The 19,119-nt window shown below is 48.8% G+C and overlaps 1 protein-coding gene across 1 annotated transcript in view; it reads left to right on the forward strand.

The window, feature by feature from the left end:
* The window catches only part of TEK (TEK receptor tyrosine kinase), a 570,337-nt gene that overhangs the window by 522,404 nt on the left and 28,814 nt on the right, over positions 1–19,119 (forward strand). Inside the window, exon 20 of the mRNA XM_086962126.1 lies at positions 14,571–14,611. Coding sequence (XP_086818252.1) covers positions 14,571–14,611 — 41 coding nt within the window. The remainder of the gene's footprint in view (positions 1–14,570; positions 14,612–19,119) is intronic.

Consider the following 19,119-nt stretch of genomic DNA (forward strand, 5'->3'; position numbering starts at 1 on the left):
GGAAAACCAGATAGCTGCTCAACTGTAATACTGACCCCCGGTCAGTAGCCTGCTCTCACCCTCGCAGCTCTGCTGGTGTGCCGCTCCTGCTTCGATTGACTCTGACCTGATCTGCAGGGTTTGAGGCCGCTCTCCACCGATCCTCATAGGCATCATTCTCTGACCCCTGCATTGTGCAGTATCTGTGCCTGTGTCCGTTTTTTGTGCCCTTGTACTGTGGATTTGTTTCTTTTCCTGATATTGTGCCTGTGTGTGTTCTTCGAGTCCCTGTACTGTGAATTTATTTCTTTTTGCCTGGTTCTACTGTGCCCCTGTAATTATTCTCTTTCATGCCTACTCCGCTATCCGGTTCCCGCCGCTGCTGCCCGCTCCCCTCCCCCTTGCCTCCTCCCGCTTCCCAGCTGCACTTTCCCTCCTCCCTCCCCTACCTAATGGCGGCTGCTGCAAGAGTAGCGGAGCAAGACCTCTGATCCCCAGTCAGTGGCCTGCTCTCACCCCCGCAGCTCAGCTGGTGTGCCGCTCCTGCTGCGATTGCTCTGCCCTGATCTGCAGGGTTCGAATCCACTTTCCGCCGATCCTCGCAGGTATCGTTCTGGGAGCCCTGCATTGTGATGTATCTGTGCCCTTTTTTTGTGTCCCTGTACTGTGGATTTGTTTCTTGTCCTGATATTGTGCTTGTACTCGTATTTTGTGCCTCTGTACTATGGATTTGTTTCTTTTTGCCTTGTTCTCCTTTGCCCCTGTAATTATTTTCTTCTGTGCCCACTCCGCAACCTGGTTTCCGCTGCTGTTGCACCTGCGGCCCCTCCCCTTGCTTCATTCCGGTCCCGCCTCCCTGCTGCATGTTCCCTCCCCCTCCCCTATTTAATGGCGGCCGCTGGTGTGCGAAAGGCAAGACCGCTTGCTCCCGACCGCGACCAGTGCCAGGACCCCTGGATCTCCCAACATCCACTGCTACGACACAGCCACCCTCCTCACAACAACCCCAGACAAAACAACAACTGCCAGCAGTCCACTCTGAAAACAACCCACAGCCAATTCTCCTGCTGCCACTGCCGGCAAACCTTCACCACCCTCCGCACCACAACGGCCACCGCTTCCAGTTCGGACGCCAACACCGCCGAAGCCCTGAAGTACATCCTCCTGAACGTGGGCTCCTTGCACAGACACGCCACCGAGATCTAGAACCTCCTTAACACCCTCTCACCAGACGTTGCCTTCCTAGCAGAAACCTGGACCAACACCTCCTCCACCCCGACATCGCCATCCCGGACGGATACAAGATCCAGAGGAAGCACCGCCCCAACCACACGGGAGGAGGACTTGCCATCACACACAAAAACTCCCTCCGCCTCTCCACCTCGAGCGACACCTTCTCCGCTGCCTAACAACTGCACTTCCAGGTCCAGACCAGCCCCAACGCCACACTCTGAGGCACCCTCACCTACAGACCTCCGGGCCTGCGCCCCCTTTGCCTCCACCATCACCAACCTCATCATACCCCACACCATCTCCTCCAAGGACTACATACTCATCGGAGACCTTAACTTCCACATCCACAACCCCAGCGACCACTACTCCAACCTTCCTCCTTGACAACCTCTCCAATATCAAACTGAAACAACTCATCACCACGCCCACCCATAAGACAGGACACACCCTCAACCCCATCTTCCCAGGGGGACACAGAGCCCACTTCAGCCACACCGCACAAACCCCATGGACTGGCCACCACTGTGTACACTTCTTCATCAACAAACCCAAGCCGCCCAGACTAGCTACGCATCCCCTAAGAAGAAACTGGAGCAAAGTCACAGAGGAGCAGCTCAACTCCACCCTCAACCACGACAACCCCACTGCCACAACCGGCGCCAACCTCACAGCAAGGGGACTTCACACTTGGATCTCCAAGCTTGCCCTGCTACGCAACTCCGATGGACAACGCCACCGGAAAGCCACCTGGTTCACCACCAACCTCCAAGAACCCAAATGCACTTGCAGACGCCTCGAGAAGAACTGGCGAAACAATAATATGCACGAAAACCACACCACCTACAAAAACGCCATGACAGAATACCACCAACACAACAGAATACCACCAACACATCAGACCCACCAAAAGAACCTTCATCCCCAACAAAATCCTTGCTAACACCAGCAACTCCAAAGAGCTCTTCGGTGTCATCCAGGAATTCACCAAACCCACCAGTGAAACAATAGACATTACCCCCTCCCAGGACCTCTGCGACAAACTCGGAACGTACTTCCACCTGAAAATCAAGAACCTCTATGATAACTTCAACGACAAACAACTGACCCCGCAGCCGCCGCACCCTTCACAGAGGTGTAGCTAGAGCCTGTGGCACCCGGGGCTATCCCTCAGATTGCCACCCCTGGGGTGAGGGCTGCTGGGGAAAAAGGACGGCAAGCACTTGAAAGGGGTCCGAGAGACGCGTAGTATCGCTGCTAATAGTTACCCCGATAATGCAAGTTACATGCACATACATGACACGGTTCAGGGCTACACAGTTGAATACACAAGTGACCGTCAGTACAAAGGAGAACACACACACTGCATGATCTATCTGTGGACTCAGAAAAACTGCATGTGACATCCATCAGAGAGCTGTGTGAACAATTACAACACAAAAGGAGTGCATACCCCATATCAGCCTTACATGAAGTTCGAATTTTTTTAATCCTGTTTTATGCTGCTAAAGTTATGAGAAATTTAAATTTTCATGCTGTCTGAAAAATTTCCCAAGTTAAGTTTGTCTTTGCCTTCCTTACGAGTTTGCATTAAATTCTGCTATGTTCGGTAACTTCTGGAACCACACTTATTGGACTTATGAGTTTTGGAATGAAAACCATGTTCCCTTGATAAATGCTTTCAGGTCAAACCTACTGATATCTATCAGGGGAAAACCGGAAGATGGCATTTAGGTGAAGTAAGCAGCAAGATCTGGACGTTAGTCCACATTACTGGGGGAATAACAACTCGTAATGAAGGGTAAAGCAACAACAAAACAACAAAAAATTCAAAATACTTCCCTTCTATCCCTCCACTATCCTTTTTCAATTCAAATAACAGACTAACATGTCCACTACTCAAATACATTTCCTATTTCACCATACTAATTCACCACTAATCCTTTATGAGTTCCGGAGTAGCATGCTACTCACCGAAAAAGCACCTCAACAGGGGTAGCAGGCGCTATATAAATGCAAACCTTTTTACCTCTTCTATCCCTTCGGTATCCTTCTTAATTCAAATAATTGACTAGCATATCCACCACTCAAATTATTAAAAATGACTTACATATTTCATTATACTAATTCACCACTAACACTGTATGGGTACCAGAGTAGTGTGCAACTCGCCGAAAAACACTTAAACCCCTCCATCAGAGGTAGCAAGTTCTATATAATTGCAAAGGTGTTTTCCCTTCTCCATACCTCCACTATCCTTCTCAATCCACATAATCTGACTAACATATTCACCACTCACCTTACTTTCATATTTTCACTATACTAATTCACCACTATTCCTTTTTGGGTTCCGAAGTAACGTGCCACTCGCCAAAAAAGCGCTTTAACACCCCATCAAGGGAAGCAAGCACTATATAAATTCAGACCATTTCCCCTCTTCTATCCATCCACTATCCTTCTCAATCCAAATAACTGAATAACATATACACCACTCAAATTACTTTCAAAATTTCACCATACTAATTCACCACTAATCATTTATGGGTTCCGGAGTAGCGTGCCACTCGCTGAAAAAGCGCTTCGATGCCTCGTTATGGGTAGTGAGTGCTATATAAATGCAATTGCAATACAATACAAAAAATAATTGCAAAAGTGCCATCAACACCCTCAAGCAACCAGGCAAGGGGAAACCATGCAACCACATTTAAACCCATTCTTCCAAACTCCTGACCTCCACAAAGAACGTTGGTCCATATCAGTGTGTCAAAGGCAATATTGAAGCTACATGAAATAAACCACATGTGGCCGACATTCTGGGTTAAACTAGACGTTAGTGTAGGAAGGTACCTCCTGACTATGGTTGCCCCCAACTTTTTGCCCTGTGTTTTAGCTGGTTTTTGACATAGTCAACCTAGGACCCTGCCAATCAGGACCCCAGGCCTACTGCTCTCCCTGTAAAATGGATTCCATGTACCTTAGGTACATTTCCAATTGGTACTGGGCCACCTTATCAGACCCTGTAACTCAGGGCATAGGTGTACCCAGGGCCTACCAGGGGCTGAAGCATGTATTATGCCACCCCTGGCTGGCCTCCTAAATTTGACACAACTGGCTGCATGACAGCTGGGGCAAAGTCGTGTAATCACCCTTTGCTGTAGATATAGTATACCTATATCTAACCCTAAAAATGGACACACAGATTCCTATCAGTCACTCCTATGGGAGGCCTTAACAATCCTGAAGGCAGAGTGCTTGGAATCGTGTGAGATGGTGCTCTGGCATGAGCTGAGCCTGTCTGCAGCTTGCGGAACCAAGTCCTAATAGCTGTTCCATGATATCGCATACCATATACTCTTAAGTGCATTATGATCCTCGCGGTTAAATGCTATCTTTGGTATTGCTTTATCAAAACATGTCGAGTAAGGTGTCATACGAATTGGAATACTAACCCCTCGCCAATTCTGGTGACGGGGTTAGCATTCCACCCTTCTAGAGGGACACGACATGTATGTAACTGTGAACCCCGGTTAAAGTTAACTAAAGCCTCAGCTCCACAAAATGGATGCTGCCACCACAGACACGAGTCTGACCCCCTGCAGCTGGGAGTCCTTCCAGCGAGGGGAGCCTGGACAAAGGGTTTCCTGTCGAGGGCGGTGCTAGCACCGTCCCAGACAGGGTTTTGTGTATCCTGGGTAGGCAGGGCTTTACAGGAAGGTGACTGCTGAGTGGCACCCCGGTGCTCACTACGCATAGGCCAGTCAGAACCAGTTCCAGGGGCACACCAGCCCCTGGCCTGGGGAAAGTCCGGCATGGGAGAGGGGTGTAACCACCCCCCTCCTAGTCCCACCCATAGGCAGGACCTAGTCACCGGGTCAGCCCCCTTTCTTAGTATAAAGATAGGAGCGGGCCCCCTGTTCAAATTAGATCATCTTTGGAATCAAGACACGACTTTCTGCGAAAGGACATCAAGATTTCTTCTTCAAGATTCTCCCTTGTGACTAAGGAGTAGTCACCCTGCATCAGCGGGCACCATCCTAAGAACACTGCGGTCTGCTGCAAGTCCTTCCTCCGGAATCCGACGACACAGCTCGACGAGACCCGGCTTCCCTGGCACCTCTGACCTCTACTCACCTCTACAGCCAAGCTGAGAACCGTGAGTGCGACGAGACCTCGAGGGACCGACGATCGCCAAGACTGCACAACTTCTTTGCAACAAGCCCACCGAGTCTTCCACTGGTAAATGCTTTGGGGTCCGAGAAGCCCCAACCCTGAGCAGCTCCAGCACCGAAGATCAGCCCTCCAGCATCTCCACGATCTGCGTGGGGCCCTTCTGCTTTTTGCTGCTCACCGCGTTGTTTGGCTACTAGCCGGCTGGCTTGTGGCCTTCCTTGGACGCCCGACGACATCACTGCTGCTGGTCTGGTTGCTCCAGACTGGCCCTTGCTTCCTTCTTCAAGAGAAGCACCCCGGACCCTCCTGGTCCACTCCAGACGCCATTTTGAGTCCACCGCGTGGGCTTGAATTTGCCAAGGCTTTGTTGCCCAATCCTGGGTCCAGCGACGCCGACAGCTTCATCCATCGTGGGACAGCTCGCTCCTCCATCCTGGTCGCCGACAACGCCTCCTGGTCCGTGAGATCTGCAGAGCACAGCGTCACCCACTCACCTGGTCGAGGTGACTACCATCCGGTGCCCTCCTGGTGCCACCTGACTACTGGCTAGTAGTCACGAACTTGGTCCCCTCTGCTTTCAGGTGTCATGCATCTTCAAGATCCAGGCTTGGATCACTTCGAACTCTCTTCACTGGTCGCCTGCCAGCATCCTTCTTCCAGGCTCCTGGTCCGTCTACGAGGATTCCCGACGTCTTTTGAGACATATGCAGCTGCAGCCCCTGGGCTAGGTAACTTCGGCATTTCGGTGCCCCAGCATAGCCTCACTATCCAAGGGTCAGGATCCAATTTCGTTTTCCTCCTACCAGGTCGGGTTCGCCCGAGAACACTAACTTTCTGAAATCTAGCTACCATAGACTTTGTCCCGCATCCCGCGTGAGAGTGCACACTCTGCACCCGAGTCCCCTAGGCCTCCTAGAAGTAATCTGAAGATTCTATAGTCAAGACCTAGCGATTCCAAAGCCTATTAGTACTGTACTTACCTGCTAGTAATTTCGCATTCCACTTTCAGAGTATATGGTTTTCCGTGCCCCTCGGGCATTTGTATATACTGTGCTAACTTTTCGTAAGAGTTTTGTTTTGTGCTTAGTACCCTGTCCTCATAAAGAGTACAGGGCTGTTGTGATTTTAATAAATACACTGTTTATTTTCATAACACTTGTGTGATGTCCTTTCACTGGGTGTTCAAGGGGTACATGTGTGGTATAACAGCTGGCTTAACACGCCCTCTCGAGTCTTTAGCCTTAGACTGCTCGTATCCATGCTACTAGGATAGCTGGTCTATAAGGTTGACTTACAACCAATCATCAATAAGGGTTGTTTGGACTGATACAAAGTGTTCACTAGAATAGTGAACATTATATATCAGGCCAACTTCTCACAGTTAGGTTAAAGTTGTTAGATATATGAGGTCCTGCACCTCAGCCTCCTCTTAGATATGTTGCAGGTTTGTTCCAAACCACAGAGAGCAAATGCTGAGTATGCAAGAAAACACAAGCCAAGGAGTTCACAGGTGGAGCCCGAGAAAATTGAAAGGATATCACAAATAAAAGCAAAAATCCTCATGTGTGCATGGGAAGCAGTTAAAAATACACGGGGAAAATGACTTAAGCCCCATTATTATTCACAGAAGAATATGGACCTCACAGACCTCCCCAGTGCCCAGTTGGCAATGCTCTTCTGTGCTATAGTGTGACATTGTATATCAGGTTGAGGCAGGCTGAACTAAGGTAAGAAGACATGGCAGGAGTAGAGTTTTGGCTTCTCGTGGGGGCTGGGCTTATCAGTAAGACTGAGTGGGGGCCCAATTCGGTTAAAACTGAGTAGAAACCAATGCCCCTATGCCCAGACCTAGCCTAGACCTTTTTTTCCTTGAATTGTTCTTCTTGATATCACTGCAGAGATGCAGGCTTCAAAACGGGTGACGGATCATCCTACTTGCTAGTGGTACAGTTTAAGAGTAACAAAGCAGTATGGGAAAGGAGGGACACAGTACTTCACATCTTCAAGTGACCCTTTGACACCTTCATCAAGTCCTGCTTTTGTGATAAACAGCACTTTGCTTTCTGGTGTTCTAGGATCCACAGAAGCAAAGTGGTCTTGGGTAAAAAGCCAAGATTGATGAAGGCGTCACTTATCACAATGAGCGGTTAACACGCTTACTACTTTCATAGGGTTAGCAGGATAGTGTGCCATCTTACAGATTCTTCAACCGATAGCAGGCACCTGATCATATAAAAAATATCCCGAGACGGAAGCACTGTTTCTGCTCCACTTGCCAACAGACTTAATTAAGATCATTGGAAATGCATGATGTGATTGTGCACCCAGATCAAAGGGTACCTCCCCCCGCCCCCCAGATCTCTTCAAACCGAATACATATGCATGGGCAAGTTCTCTGGCTGGGATTTGTAACTGTTTTTAATCTTGAAATGCGCCATTGGCTTTTCTAACTGGTATATTTTTTTTTGCCGGAAATGCAATGTTGTTCTTACACCGCTTTTTAAATTGTGTAAATATGTTAGATGCACGCTTTTTACATGTTTATGCTTTTAATTAACTAATAAACTATTACTAGTCACTTGAACTGTTCATAGACATGACTGGATAACATGGATGCGCTGTACAGGGGCCCTGGAAGAAAACACACTGAGACACACACGCACACACAGAGACACACACACCACACAGACCCCACGAACAGACACACACCACACATAGACACACACCACACACAGACATGCACAAAACACACACAGAAACACACAGAGGATGGAAGCCCTATTGTGCAGGGTTTCTAATAACTTTGCGCTGCAGTAATGTTATACATGAGTAAGACATCTTAGAAAGATGATTCCGGGTTTCCTGCTGCAATCATTTGAAGGGAGGAGACAGCACAATGCACACCATCCATGAATTGGAGATGTGGGTCACCCCACTCCCCACAGATGCCTCCCCTTTCCAGTCATGAATTGACAGGGCTGCTGTATTTTGTTTGTGTTTGTTAATCACAGGGGACCAGAATCTATAGGCCGCTTCCTTTCCACATGTTGGGGCAGGGGGCGGGGTGAGGGGAGTTTACAGACCGACGACGATGAGGGAAAATAACATTAAAAAGGAAACAACTTACTTTGCGCTTCCCGCATCGCTGAGTGGCACACACAATGGTGAGAGTAGAAAAGACATGCAATGGGGGAGCAGGAATCTGCCCCACTGGTTAATTTGCTGGCTCTTGCCTTGTCTTCTGGTATAAAGGGAACTCCCTGGCCCTGCACCCAGAGGGGCTGCGGAGGGCAGCTATTCCGGGCCGCCTGCGTCAGGCCTGACCTCGCTACCCTGGGCAGCCTGGGTCTCACAGGCCGCCAGTAAGAGGCCTTCCTCACTGTGCCCTCTAACGGGCCACCAGTGCCGCGTGGCCACCGCCCCTAAAATAGTGCCGCCTGGGATGGACCCCCCCCCACTAGCTATGCCACTGACCCTTTAGCAACACCAGCCAGCCCACCATCGCTTCCTGGACACCAGTAACAACCGAAGAGACCGCCTCGACCAAGAAAAGCATCCAGTGTGGGCCCCCCACAGACCCCTGCCCTCTTCACATCTACCACAGAGCCGCCCCCACCATCGCACCAGAATTATGACACACCATTAACACCACCTTCATGACCGGCTCCTTCCCTGACAATTGGAAACGCGCAGACGTGAAATGCCTGCTGTAGAAACCATAAGCAGATCCCAAAAGACCTCAAGAACTACTGGCACATCTCTCTCCTCCCCGTCATGGCAAAAGTGGCTGAGAAGGCTGTCAACGCACAGCTAACAAAGTTCATTGAAGACAACTCCATCCTCGACCCCTCCCAATCTGGATTCCTCAGCAACCACAGCACTGAGACAGCCCTACTCACTGCCACAGACGACATCCGCACCCTCCTCGGCCAAGGCCACACCACAGCCCTGACACTACTCGACCTGTAAGCAGCATTCGATACAGTATCCCACTGCACACTCGCCACCAGACTACACAATGCCGGCATACAAGGAACTTCCCTCAACTGGATCCGCTTGTTCCTCATCGGCAGAAGCAAAAGAATCAGACTACCACCCTTCCTCTCCGAACACACAGTAATCAACTGCGGAGTACCCCAGGGATCATAACTCAGCCCAACCCTCTTCAACATCTACATGGCCCCCCTCGCCACCATCGTCAGACAGCATGGCCTCAGTATAGTATCCTACGCCAATGACACCCAGCTCCAGCAGGAATGCAGGACGTTGCAGCCTAGATGAGTATGAGCTGCCTGAAGCTCAACTCGGAGAAAACAGAAGTCCTCATACTTGGAACCACCCTGTCAGCATGGAACAACACCTGGTGGCCCACCGCACTCGGCAGTCCTCCAACTCCCACGGAGCTAACCAGAAACCTTGGCATCGTACTCGACTCCTCCCTCTTCATGAACAAGCAAGTTAAGGCAGTTACATCCAGCTGCTTCAACACCCTCTGCATCCTCCGAAAGACCTTCATATGGATCCCCCCCGAGTCAAGTAAGAACGTCGCCCACGCACTCATAACCAGCAGATTGGACTACGGAAACGCCCTCTACGCCAGCATCAAGTCTCTAATCTGCAAGCTCAAGACGATACAGAATACCACAGCCAGACTCGTCTTCGTAATCCAGGACGCAAGCACAACAGCCAACTCCTATGGAACCTCTACAGGCTCCCCATCAAGAAGACATTCACCTTCAAGATACTCACCTACACCTACAAACGCATCCACAACACAGGACCCCAATACCCCAGCAAGAGAATCACCTTCCACGTATACAAAAGAAACCTCCACTCCACCAACCTCGCCCTTGCAGAAATCCTGTGCATCTGCAGGGCCAGAACAGGGGAAAGAGCTTTCTCCTACATCGTGGAACGAGCTCCCTATCGACATCAGGCATGCCTCCTGCCTGAACACTTTCAGGAAGACCCTCAAGACCTGACTCTTCGACTGTTCGGAGCTGCGGTTCCCCACCCCCAACGCCTTGAGAACCTCACTGGTTAGCAGTGCGCTTAAAACCCCCTGATTGATAATAAGTTATTACAGTTGAGTTGTGATATCGTAATGCATGCTGCCAGTGCTAGCATCCAGAGTGAAAGCCGGTTCACAGAACACACTTATAGTGGTAGTTAAACAACAAAAAGGAAAACTGGCTTTTCGTATTCCTGATATGTTTAAAAAATAAAAAATAAGTGACAATCAGAAACTAGATATTTACGGCAATATGTTTCTTTTTTTCTACATTTTACCTCATTACAAGAAATATAGAATATTTTCAGGGATCTACACATATAAAACGTGTCCCATTGGGCTCTTGTCTATTCTGCAGCAAACATAGGCAGTATTCTCTGCCCCATGGCATAATTGTGAGAAGTTGGCCTGATAAATGATGCTCACTAGTTCTAGTGATCACCTTGTATCAGTCCAAACAACCCTTATGGTGATTGGTTGTAAGTCAACGTAATAGACCAGCTATCCTAATGGTAGCATGGACAAAGCAGTCTTAGGCTAAACTCTTTTGGCATGTGAAGCCAGCTCTTTTACCACATATAACCCCTTGAATACCAAGTGAAAGGACACCACACAGGTTGTTATGAAAATAAACAATATATTTATTAATAACAAACACCTCTGAACTCTTTATGAGATCAGAGGGCTAAGCACATGACAAGACTCTGAGGAAAAATACGTTTAAGTTGCACGAATTACAATGGTGCCCTAGGGGCACGTCAAACCATATACTAAGTAAGTGGGTTGAGAAAGTCGATAGAAGGAATGGAGCTGTCCAGAGGCTGTAGGATCGCTGGGACTACACTATCCTAACTTTAGGTAAGTAATAGGAGGCCCACGGGAAGCGTCTGCAGAGTGTGAACTCACACGCGAGATGCGTAACAAAGTCAATGGACAGTACAAATTATGAAAAGGTAAGTATTAGACAGTTCCGACTAGCTAGGACTAAAGCGACTGGAAATCTGGACACTAGGAGAGTCAATCTACCCTTGAGCACCGAAATGCTCTTGTTACCTCACCCACGGGCTGCGGGTGCATAGGCGCCAAAGTGTGTCGGGTTTCCGCGTTGAAGTCTATGGAGCCTTGAAGAAAGAAGCTGCAGGCGACCAGGAGGAAGCTGTCCGGAGTGATCCAAGGGTGGATCAAGGAAGATGAAGACCTGAAAGCAGAGGGGACAATGTTCAAAGTCACTAGCCAGTGACTGGAGTGGAACCAGGAAGGAACCAGATGATGTTGTCGCGATCAGGTGAAGAGTGGACGCTTGACTCTGCAGCCACGTGGACCAGGAGGTGTCTTCGACGACCAGGATGGAGGCACGAGCTGTCCCACGCAGGCTCTCGCTGTCGGCGGTGTTGGTTCCGGATTCGGCATCAACAGGCCTTGGCAAAGGCAACCCACGCGGTGAGTGGAAAAGGCGTCTGGTGCGGACCAGGAGGGTCCAGGGTGCTTCTCCTTTGCAGGGAAGCAAGGGCCAATCTGGAGCAACTAGACCAGTGATGTAGATTTCAAAGGATCTTCGTCTAGGAGACCACTAGCCAACCGGCAAGTGACCAGACAACGCGTCGAGCAGCAATCAAGCAAAAGGGCCCCACGCAGATCTCGTGGATGCTGGAGGGCTGATCTTCGGTGCAGGAACTGCTCGGGGCTGGGGCTTCTCAATGCCTAAAGCACTTCGTCGAGGATGCCTCTGAAGTCGTGCTGGAAGTGAAGTGCAGTTTCTTCAAGATGGCCGGTCCCACGTGTCTCGTCGCATCCACGGATCTCAGCTGTGCTGCAGATGTGAGTTGAGGTCAGAGAGGTCTGGAAGTCCGGGTCTCGTCGGGCTCTGAAGTCTGGATCCACTAGGGAAGACGACATAGTAAACCGCTGGAACGCTTGATGGTGCCTGCTTGTGCAGGGTGGTCACTCCTTGGCCACAAGGGAGATTTCTTCAGTCTTCTGTGGAGCAGAACGTCGAAGTCCAGAGTTTCTTCTTGTAAAGTTTCAATTCAGGATAATCTAATCTGGAATGGGACCAGCTCCTACCTTTATTCTCCGAAAGGGGGCTGTACTATCACTAGGTCCCTCCTATGGGTGGGACCAGGAAGGGGGGTGGTTACACCCCCTATCCTTTGTCCAGTTTCACGCCAGAGCTGGGGCTGGAGTGCCCCAGCAACTGGCTTGAGCCGGTATATGCACAGGGCACCTTGTGTGCCCCAGGCATGTCTCATTCCTTTCAGGCCTGTCCTACACAATACACAAAATCCTGTCTGGGGTTGTGCTAGCACCTCCCAAGTCAGGAAACCCTTTGTCCAGGCCTCCCTCGCTGGAAGGACTCCCAGCAGCAGGAGGTCAGACTTGTGTCTGTGGTGGCAGTATCCATTTTGTGATGCTGAGGCTTGAGTTAACTTTAACCGGGGTTCACAGTTACATACATGTCGTGTCCCTCCAAAAGGATGGAATGCTACCCCCGTCGCCAGAACTGGCGAGTGGGTAGTATTCTAATTCGTATGACACTTTACTCGACATGTTTTGATAATGCTATGCCAAAGTTAGCAATAACCGCGAGGATTATAATGCACTTAAGAGTATATGGTATAGCGTTATCATGGAAACAGCTAAAGGACTTGGTTCCGAAAGCTGCAGACAGGCTCAGATCATGCCAGAGCACTATCTCACATAATTCCAAGCACTCTGCCTCCAGGATTGTTAAGGCCTGCCATAGGAGTGACTTATAGGAGTTTATGTGTCCATTTTAGGTTTAGATATAGGTATACTATATCTACAGCAAAGGGTGATTACACCACCTTGCCCCAGCTGTGTTAGCAGCCAGTTGTGTCAGTTTTGGATGGCCAGCCAGGGGTGGCATAATACATGCTGCAGCCCCTGGTAGGCCTTGGGTACACTTATGCCCTGGGTACCTATGGTACACTGTACAAGGACTTACAAGAGTGACCCAATACCAATTAGATATGTACCTAAGGTACATGGAGTCCTTTTTAACAGAGAGAGCAGGAAGCCTGGGGTCCTGGATAGCAGAATCCCAGGCCATCTATGTCGAAAACCAGCAAAACACTGGGCAGAAAGTTGGGGGCAACCATAGTCAGATATCCACCTTCCTACAAAAATAACATATTTCCTAATGCCTACCTTGGTAATCGTAGTCACAATAGACATGGGAAGTAATTTCCAATTTGTCACCAGTGCTGAAAGTGCCACTACCCCTGCTTACTCTGGAACAGTGGAGCCACAAGGAATAATCCCAGCAAAGCCTAGAGGTATTGGGCTGGGATGTGAAATATGTGAAATTAGGTTTAGCAACTGGAGAACATGAACTTAAGTCCCTTTAAACAATGCAGAGAATTTTGAAATCTAATGCGGCAGCGAGTGCAGCGGATTGAAGAGAAGAGAGATGACTGAGGGGACTTTGGGGCATATTATCAACGGCCAGCGATGCTCTTAGTGGTAAAATGTTTAACGTCTGCTAACTATCGCCATGCTAGCGCTGTATTAACAACGCCTAGCACAATGGCGATAATTATCCTAGCAATAGAGATGTTTTCCATGGAACATCGCTGGTTTTCCAGCGATGTTCCATGGAATATAGCGATATCCTTGTTGATAGGTATTGTGGTCTCAGTCACACAATCCACCTCCCATGTTAAGAATGCCTTTTTCTGCAAATTTAACAGACAATAAATTCCAGCGCTAAGTCCCTGTTAGCGATATAAATATCAACGCTAACCCTGACGGGGCGTCATTGTTAATACAGTGTAGCCTCGTTAGCGATCATTTTTGAAGTAGTTTCACAAGGCATGCCTACCTTTCATCTCATTAGCAATGCAGTGCGAGGTGAAGTGGTAATAAACCTGGGCGCTAAGGCAAGGAAACACGCGCTAGCGTGCCCTTGTTAATAAGCCGATAAAAATATCGTCGCTTTACGCCCAAAAACGGACACTAAAGCGGCGATAGTGTTATCGCAGGCCCTTGCTAATATGCCCCTTTGCGTTTTGGACTGTATTTAAAAAGCATAAGTAACTCCAAAGCGGAGGGTGTCTGTAGACCTAATTGACAGGAAGAAAAGAGGAACTGCAAATGTTTCCAGAAATGCATTGATCATTTGTTGCACACTTACCTTAAATCTTTTCTCCATTTTTTGCAGGTGGTCATATGGAGTGTTATTGTGGGAAATTGTAAGCTTAGGTGAGTACATACTGATTGAAATTAAATATCAAACATTTGTGGGATATCTGTAGAAATACCAAATTATCTTAATGTGGGAAACCTATCTGAAAGATACTTAGTGGTAAAGCTGGTCATGTTATGCTCATTTTCCCATGTGGTCCCATAATATTGATGTGAGCAAGCCCACAAACATCTTCAGGCAAGTACTATAATAGGTGAAGAAAGCATACACCCAAGTCCAATATCAACCTTTGATCTTGTTTTACAAAGCAACCTGCTGGAAAAAAAGGGCAACTGTTAAATGTTTTTTTTTTTTTTAAATGATTACTGACCATAAACAACTTATGCCCACATTTCCTAATTTTTCTCGCAGTGCAGCATTCAAAGTTGCTGTTTTTTCACAAGCATAAACACACAGGGTGTGAGAAGTTGGCCTGGTATATGATGTTCACTATTCTAGTGAGCACCTTGCACCAGTCCAAACAACCCTTATGGTGATGGTTGTAAAGTCAACCTTATAGACCAACTATCCTAGTGGTAGCATGGACAAAGCAGTCTTAGGCTAAACTCAAGAGGGCAAGTGAAGCCAGCTGTTTTACCATATGTAACCCCTTTAATACCAAATGAAAGGACACCACACAGGATATATATGAAATATATATGTTATTTATTTCTAGACAATCCCTCTGAACTCTTTATGAGGTCAGAGGCAAAAGCACAATACAAGATATTTCATTAAAATACAATAAGTTGCACAAAATACAGTAGAGCCCTAGGGGCACACTAAACCATATACTAAAATAGTGGTATAAGGACCATCACACGGAAAGTGAATAGGCCTAGGGCCTAGAGAATCGCTGGGGCTACGCTGTACTACCAAGAGTTAGGAAGCAGGAGGCCCACGGGATGTGTGTGCAGTGTCTAAACACACACACAAGTTACCATAGAGAATGAATGGGAACGTAAAATATGGAAACTAGTTCTTTTAGGGCACTTCTGACTGGACTCGATGAAAGTTACTTGAAACCTAGACAGTTGGATAGTCAATACCCACAGGAGCACCGGAGTACTCGCGTTACCTCACCCACAGGAAGCGGGTGCATAGGTGTCAAAGTGTGTCAGGTTTCGTCGCTTAATCCTATGGAGCCTGGCGGAAAGATGCTGCAGGCGACCAGGAGAGAAGTGTCCGGTTGGATCCAAGGGCGGATCGAGGATGAAGGGGACCTGAAAGCAGAGGGTACAGAGTCTGGGTCACTAGCCAGTGACCAGGAAGGAACCAGGAAGGAACTAGGCGATGTCGCGAAGCAATCAGTTGATGTTGTGAAGCTTGTCTCTGCAGCCACGTGGACCAGGAGACGTCGACGACGACCAGGAGTCAGGCACAGACTGTCCCACGAAGGCTCTCGCTGTCGGCAGTGTCGGCTTCTGGATTGGAGTCAACAAGTCTTGGCAAAGGCAACAAGGAAACAAAGTTGGCTTCTCAATCAGACCAGCAAGGTCTGATGGGCTGCTTCTTTTGAGGGAATCAAGGGCCAGTCTGGAGCAACCAGACCAGTGGTGGAAATTGAAGGTTTCGTCGCCAAGATGGCCACTAGCCAACAGGCAAGTGACCGGGCGGACGCGTCAAGCAAGAAAATGCAGAAGGGCCCCACGCAGAACTCGTGGAGGGTGCAGGGCTGATCTTCGGTGCAAATGATGCTCGGTACTGGGGTTTCTCAATCCCCAATGCACAGCTTCGAGGGTGCCTCTGGTGCTGCAGAAAAAGCAAGTCGCAGACTTTTCAAGATGGCTGGTCCTACGTCTCTTGTCGCCTCCACGGGTGTCAGCTTTGCTGGGACTGTGGATCGGGCTGTTGGAAGTCTGGAAGTCCGGTTCTTGTCAGGCTCTGTGCTCGGGCTCCGGCGGGAGCGTCGACAAAGCAAGCCGTTTATCGCTGGATGTTGCCTGCTTGTGCAGGGTGGTAACTCCTTGACCACAAGGGAGATTCTTCAGTCGTCTTCTTGCAAAGTAGATCGTCGAAGGTCCAGAGTTTCATTTCAGAGTTTCAGTCAGGATAAATCTAAAGTCTTGAGACTCAGCTCCTACCTATATACCAAATCTAGGGTCTGGTTTACCTGCTAGGTCCCTCCTATGGGTGGGACCAGGGAAGGGGGTGGTTACACCCCTTTCCCTTTGTCCAGTTTCACGCCTGAGCTGGGGCTGGGTAGCCCCAGCACCAGTTTGAACTGGACTATGCATGGGACACCTTGTGTGCCCCAGGCAGTGTCTCATTTCTTTCAGCCCTCCCTGTCCCAATACACAAGAGCCTGTCTGGGGTGGTGCTAGCACCTCCCAAGGCAGGAAACCAATTGTCCAAGCCTCCCTCGCTGGAAGGACTCCCAGCAGCAGGAGGTCAGACTTGTGTCTGTGGCAGCAGCATCCATTTTGTAATGCTGAGGCTCTGGTTAACTTTAACCGGGATTAGTAGAACAACATGTCGTGGAATGCTACCCCCGTCGCCAGAACTGGCGAGGGGGTAGTGTTCCAAAATGTATGACACCTTACTCGACATGTTTTGATAAAGCCAAACCAGAGTTAGCACTTAACCGCGAGGTTCACAATGCACTTAAGAGTATATGGTATGGCAATATCCTAGAACAGCTATAAGGACATGGTTCCGAAAGCTGCAGACAGGCTCAGCTCATGCTAGAGCACCATCTCACATAAAACCAAGCACTCTGCCTCCAGGATTGTTAAGGCCTGCCACAGGAGTGACTTATAGGTGTATATGTGTCCAGATATGAGGTTAGATATAGGAATACTATATCTAAGCAAGGGGTGATTACACAACCTTGCCCCAGCTGAGTGATCAGCCAGTTGTGTCAATGTGAGTGGCCAGCCATGGGTGGCATAACACATGCTGCAGCCCCTGGTAGGACTTTAATGCAATTATGCCCTGGGTACCTATATTACACTGTACAGGGGTGACCCAGCTGACCCAGTATCCAATTGGTAATGCACCTAAAGTAAATTGTAGTGAATTTATAGAGAGAGCGGCTGGGCTGTGGGTCTGATTAGAAGGCCCACAGCCACATTAAGGCGAAAACCAGTGAAGCAAAAACCAAAAGTGTGGTGCCCACAGGAAAGCAGACCCTACTCGCCCACACAGGGAAGCGCCATATCTACCAAAAGTGGCCTTTGGCTGGTGCCAACCCCTGCGCAGGCTCACAAACGGTCAGCCCTGCGCAACGCACAGCCAAACAGCATGGAGAACAGGTGAGTACGCACTGCCTAGCACAGGATTTGTACTGGAGGCATGTCCTTCCAGTAACATTTCCTTTGCACAGGCAACCTCAGAAAGTTCCCACGCACTGGATGTATGAAGTGCACTGCAGTACGCGTAATTGTTGTGGGAGAAATTAATCCTCTTCATCTCGTTTTCACCAACTTCAAGCAGACATTTGTTTTTGACACAAAACCTGATCTGGCTGTCTTAGCAGATTGGGCTTTGCTTCAAAAGCTTTGGGTGTTTGCCTTTATCTCCCCAAGTGACGCCCTCTTGATGCGAAACAACACAAAGTGGCGCAAACTCTGTTTTTACGTTGTGAAAAGTTCACCATTGCATCCTAATATAACCCTTGTGCTGGATATTAAAAAGCATATGATGCTTGGCGTGGTGCTGGTGCAAAGCCTAAGTAAATCTGGGCCCTATACTTGGAACCAGCGACCAAGGCATCTGAAGTTAAGTTGCACCGCCACGTAAGCCAGAAGAGAAACATGCTATTTAGAAGTGATTCAATAGGCCCTTTGCAGAAACTGGGTCAGAATTAGCCAAAACACCTTCACCGTTTTTCAGCTGAAGCAGTGCCCAGGTGTTCATAATTGGAGTCGAAAAAAATATCTGCTTCATCCTTAAACTTCATTATACGACAGAAGAGGACTGATGCACAAGTTACTTACCTTCGGTAACAATGTATCTGTAAGAAACAGTAGTTAGTATTAGATTCCTTACCTTAGAATATCCCCAGGCATCAGTCTGGATCCGGAAATGTTTGCGTAGCAGTACCCCTGCGCGTCGGTAGGCGTCGTCTGCGGCTCCCCTTCCATCGTTGGCGTCGTTGGTGCCGGGATGACGTTGCCTGAGTACTTAGACGCCGCCCTCGCGTGCTGACGTCAGTTTGATACAAAGCTTTTCCGTGCCAGAAACGCAGAGCCATGAAAAAAACCAAAACTGGTGCCATGAAACTAGGGCCCTGAAAAGGGATGACCTTAACCCTAGATATCGGTTCGCAGAACGGGGAGGATGGGTGGGGCGGTAAGGAATCCAATACTAACTACTGTTTCTTACAGATATATTGTTACCGAAGGTAAGTGACTTGTGCATCTGAAAGAAACAGGTCAGCATCAGATTCCTTACCATAGAATAGATACCCAAGCAATACCAACCCCGGTGGTTGGTCTGCAAACCAATAGTCACACCAGAAAGTCCTGGAGAACGGAACGGCTGAAAAAGCCATCTCTCCGGACTTGGCAGTCCAGGCAGTAGT

This window comes from Lissotriton vulgaris, chromosome 3_1, assembly GCF_964263255.1.
Source record: "Lissotriton vulgaris chromosome 3_1, aLisVul1.2, whole genome shotgun sequence".
Lineage (NCBI taxonomy): Eukaryota > Metazoa > Chordata > Amphibia > Caudata > Salamandridae > Lissotriton > Lissotriton vulgaris.